Source organism: Tachysurus fulvidraco, chromosome 16, assembly GCF_022655615.1.
Source record: "Tachysurus fulvidraco isolate hzauxx_2018 chromosome 16, HZAU_PFXX_2.0, whole genome shotgun sequence".
In the NCBI taxonomy this organism is placed as follows: Eukaryota; Metazoa; Chordata; class Actinopteri; order Siluriformes; family Bagridae; genus Tachysurus; species Tachysurus fulvidraco.
In genome coordinates this window covers 15,279,202-15,283,353 of record NC_062533.1, presented here as the reverse complement: position 1 = coordinate 15,283,353, position 4,152 = coordinate 15,279,202, and the positions used below count along the sequence as shown (strand labels likewise).

General features: G+C 41.9%; 1 protein-coding gene across 1 annotated transcript; it reads right to left on the bottom strand.

The window, feature by feature from the left end:
- Nucleotides 1-412: 412 nt before the first annotated feature.
- Nucleotides 413-3,040, bottom strand: LOC125139071 (ring-infected erythrocyte surface antigen-like). Its single transcript, XM_047801959.1, has 4 exons — nt 3,017-3,040; nt 2,393-2,842; nt 1,591-2,074; nt 413-462 (listed from the first exon to the last, which is right to left on the bottom strand). Exons 1-4 carry the CDS (start codon nt 3,038-3,040, stop codon nt 413-415), a joined length of 1,008 nt encoding a protein of 335 aa, XP_047657915.1.
- Between the last annotated feature and the right edge of the window lie 1,112 nt (nt 3,041-4,152).

Below are 4,152 nucleotides of genomic sequence, written 5' to 3'. Positions count from 1 at the left end.
GATGCCAATCAACCTACCATGCATGTCTTTGGACCGAGGGAGGAAACCGGAGTACCCGGAGGAAACCCCCGAGGCCCTGGGAGAACATGCAAACTCCACACACACAAGGCAGGGGCGGGAATCGAACCCCCAACCCTGGAGGTGTGAGGCGAACCTGCTAACCACTAGGCCACTAGGCCACCGTGCCCTCCTTCATTAACTTTTCTTTCATCAATAATCATTTTTAAATTAAAACCAGACAAACTGTTTTAAATCTGTAGTGAAATCTGGCATTGAAACACATTGAGGAATATCACGATCATTTGTCATGGTGATGTAAAAAAAAAAAAAAAAAAAAAAAAAAAAATGCTGCAACACACCTGTAAGTGATGGTGGAGTTAAAGTAGCAGCATTGGGACATGAATGAAGTTGATCAATGATTTTTAGTCTTAAGGATGAAGATCATATCTTTGAGAATCATCACTGGTAAAAGGGTAAAAGATGCCCATGTTTATCACAAAGATCCGGAAAAAGGGAAAGTTACAGCAAGTCACCAAGCCATTGACCCAAACACTGAATTTATTAAAGGTTTAAACCTGAAGAGCTGAAACCTGTTAGTTTAGGGAATATTCTTCTTCTTCTTCTTCTTCTTCTTCTTCTTCTTCTTCTTCTTATTATTATTATTATTATTATTATTACTACTACTACTACCACTACTCAGGTCAAGCCTGAAATGTTGAAGTATGGTAGTTCTATGTATGGTGCAGTCTGATGGTGCACACTTTTGCAAACTTCTCCTAGTCCGTTAAAAAAATTCAGAAAAAAAGCAGAAGAAATTCAATACGTTTTTGATACACCAAAACTGTTCCTGTAAAGCACAGCAAGAAACATGATGATGAGCACAACGAAATAAATGGCAAAACCAGACTCAAAAAGGAAGCCATTCTCTTTTGGGTGAAACTGGAGGGTGTGTAAAGTTTCCGTATTTTAGAAACAATGTAAGCTTGTTGTCTTGTATCTCTAATTAAAAAGCTTCAACACTTGCTAAATAATATATGATTTCTTTCATACATGAAACACAGATAAATGCTGCTCGCATCTATCTATATTTTTAAATGAAAGTTGTTTAGAATTAACATTACATATGTTGAAATTTCCAGTATAAAGTACAGTTAAAGAAAATGAAAACACTCTTCTCCTCACTGTTCTCCTCACTGTTCTCCTCACTGTTCTCCTCACTGTTCTTCTCACTGTTCTCCTCACTGTTCTTCTCACTGTTCTCCTCACTGTTCTCCTCTCTGTTCTCCTCACTGTTCTCCTCACTGTTCTCCTCTCTGTTCTCCTCTCTGTTCTCCTCTCTGTTCTCCTCTCTGTTCTCCTCACTGTTCTCCTCTCTGTTCTCCTCTCTGTTCTCCTCTCTGTTCTCCTCACTGTTCTCCTCACTGTTCTCCTCTCTGTTCTCCTCTCTGTTCTCCTCACTGTTCTCCTCACTGTTCTCCTCTCTGTTCTCCTCTCTGTTCTCCTCTCTGTTCTCCTCACTGTTCTCCTCTCTGTTCTCCTCTCTGTTCTCCTCTCTGTTCTCCTCACTGTTCTCCTCACTGTTCTTCTCACTGTTCTCCTCTCTGTTCTCCTCGCTGTTCTTCTCGCTGTTCTCCTCTCTGTTCTTCACACTGTTCTCCTCACTGTTCTCCTCGCTGTTCTCCTCGCTGTTCTTCTCGCTGTTCTCCTCGCTGTTCTCCACAATGTTCTTCTCACTGTTCTCCTCACTGTTCTCCACAATGTTCTCCACACTGTTCTCCTCAATGTTCTCCTCTCTGTTCTCCTCGCTGTTCTCAATGCTGTTCTCCATGCTGTTCTCCACATTGTTCTCCTCACTGTTCTTCTCACTGTTCTCCACACTGTTCTCCTCGCTGTTCTTCTCGCTGTTCTCCTCACTGTTCTCCACACTGTTCTCCTCACTGTTCTCCTCACTGTTCTCCTCTCTGTTCTCCACACTGTTCTTCTCACTGTTCTCCTCACTGTTCTCCTCTCTGTTCTCCACACTGTTCTTCTCACTGTTCTCCTCACTGTTCTCCTCACTGTTCTCCTCTCTGTTCTCCTCACTGTTCTCCTCTCTGTTCTCCTCACTGTTCTCCTCTCTGTTCTCCTCTCTGTTCTCCTCACTGTTCTCCTCTCTGTTCTCCTCTCTGTTCTCCTCTCTGTTCTCCTCACTGTTCTCCTCACTGTTCTCCTCTCTGTTCTCCACACTGTTCTCCTCTCTGTTCTCCTCACTGTTCTCCTCACTGTTCTCCTCTCTGTTCTCCTCTCTGTTCTCCTCACTGTTCTCCTCACTGTTCTCCTCTCTGTTCTCCTCTCTGTTCTCCTCACTGTTCTCCTCACTGTTCTTCTCACTGTTCTCCTCTCTGTTCTTCACACTGTTCTCCTCTCTGTTCTCCTCGCTGTTCTTCTCGCTGTTCTCCTCTCTGTTCTTCACACTGTTCTCCTCACTGTTCTCCTCACTGTTCTCCTCGCTATTCTCCTCGCTGTTCTTCTCGCTGTTCTCCTCGCTGTTCTCCACAATGTTCTTCTCACTGTTCTCCTCACTGTTCTCCACAATGTTCTCCACACTGTTCTCCTCAATGTTCTCCTCTCTGTTCTCCTCGCTGTTCTCAATGCTGTTCTCCATGCTGTTCTCCACATTGTTCTCCTCACTGTTCTTCTCACTGTTCTCCACACTGTTCTCCTCGCTGTTCTTCTCGCTGTTCTCCTCACTGTTCTCCACACTGTTCTCCTCACTGTTCTCCTCACTGTTCTCCACACTGTTTTCCTTACTGTTCTTCTCACTGTTCTCCACACCGTTTTCCTTACTGTTCTTCTCACTGTTCTTCTCATTGTTATTCTCATTGTTATTCTCATGTTCTTCTCACTGTTCTCCACACTGTTTTCCTTACTGTTCTTCTCACTGTTCTCCACACTGTTTTCCTTACTGTTCTTCTCACTGTTCTTCTCATTGTTATTCTCATTGTTCTTCTCACTGTTCTCCTCATGTTCTTCTTACAGATCTCCACACTCTTCTCCTCATGTTCTCCACACTGTTCTCCTCACTGTTCTCCTCACTGCTTTTCCCACTTCTCACTGTTCTTCTCACCCCAAAATAAATGAAAATGAGTATAAATGTTATCATTTCTAATGTTGTATCTAAAAGCATTGCTTTAAATATACACAGTAAAATGCAAATGTTTCACTAAATCAATGCTGTTAACAGTTTTCTCAGACCAGTGTCAGCTTTATTAGAGTGCAGTCCAATAATGTGAGCAGGTGATTGCAGCCAGCAGGAAGTGTAGAACGTTTAGGAAGAGTAGGGACATTTTTTAATGATGAAGGCAAAGCAAACTATATCACAATACAAGTTGGTGCAACAGTATAAACAAGGCAAAGTCCTTGTCATGCATAGTCATGTTATGTCCATGTCAATTTTCAATGATGCAACATCGGGTACATTTTTAGTCCAGTGCATGTGGTAGAAGAATATATCTTGCCATATCAGTGCCTACGGTTTACTGTATAAACAACAGAAAGTGTCAACTATGTCAGCTCCAGTGACTGGAAATAAATGTGTTAATTGCATAATGCAGTTTTAGCCTAACACCAATTATTAAAAATTATATGAGGCATACATTATCATATGTAAATGCACTTAGATAGATAGATAGATAGATAGATAGATAGATAGATAGATAGATAGATAGATAGATAGATAGATAGATAGATAGATAGATAGATAGATAGATAGATAGATAGATACTTTATTGATCCCAAAGAAATTAAAAATGGAAGGACTCATTATAATCACAGCATTATTGTAAACAGACAGACAGACAGACAGCCTGAAAGACAGACAGACAGACAGACAGACAGATAGATAGATAGATAGATAGATAGATAGATAGATAGATAGATAGATAGATAGATAGATAGATAGATAGATAGATAGATAGATAGATAGATAGATAGATACTTTATTGATCCCAAAGAAATTAAAGAGCAAGGACTCATTATAATCACAGCATTATTGTAAACAGACGGACGGACGGACGGACGGACGGACGGACGGACGGACGGACGGACGGACGGACGGACGGACGGACGGACGGACGGACGGACGGACGGACGGACGGACGGACGGACGGACGG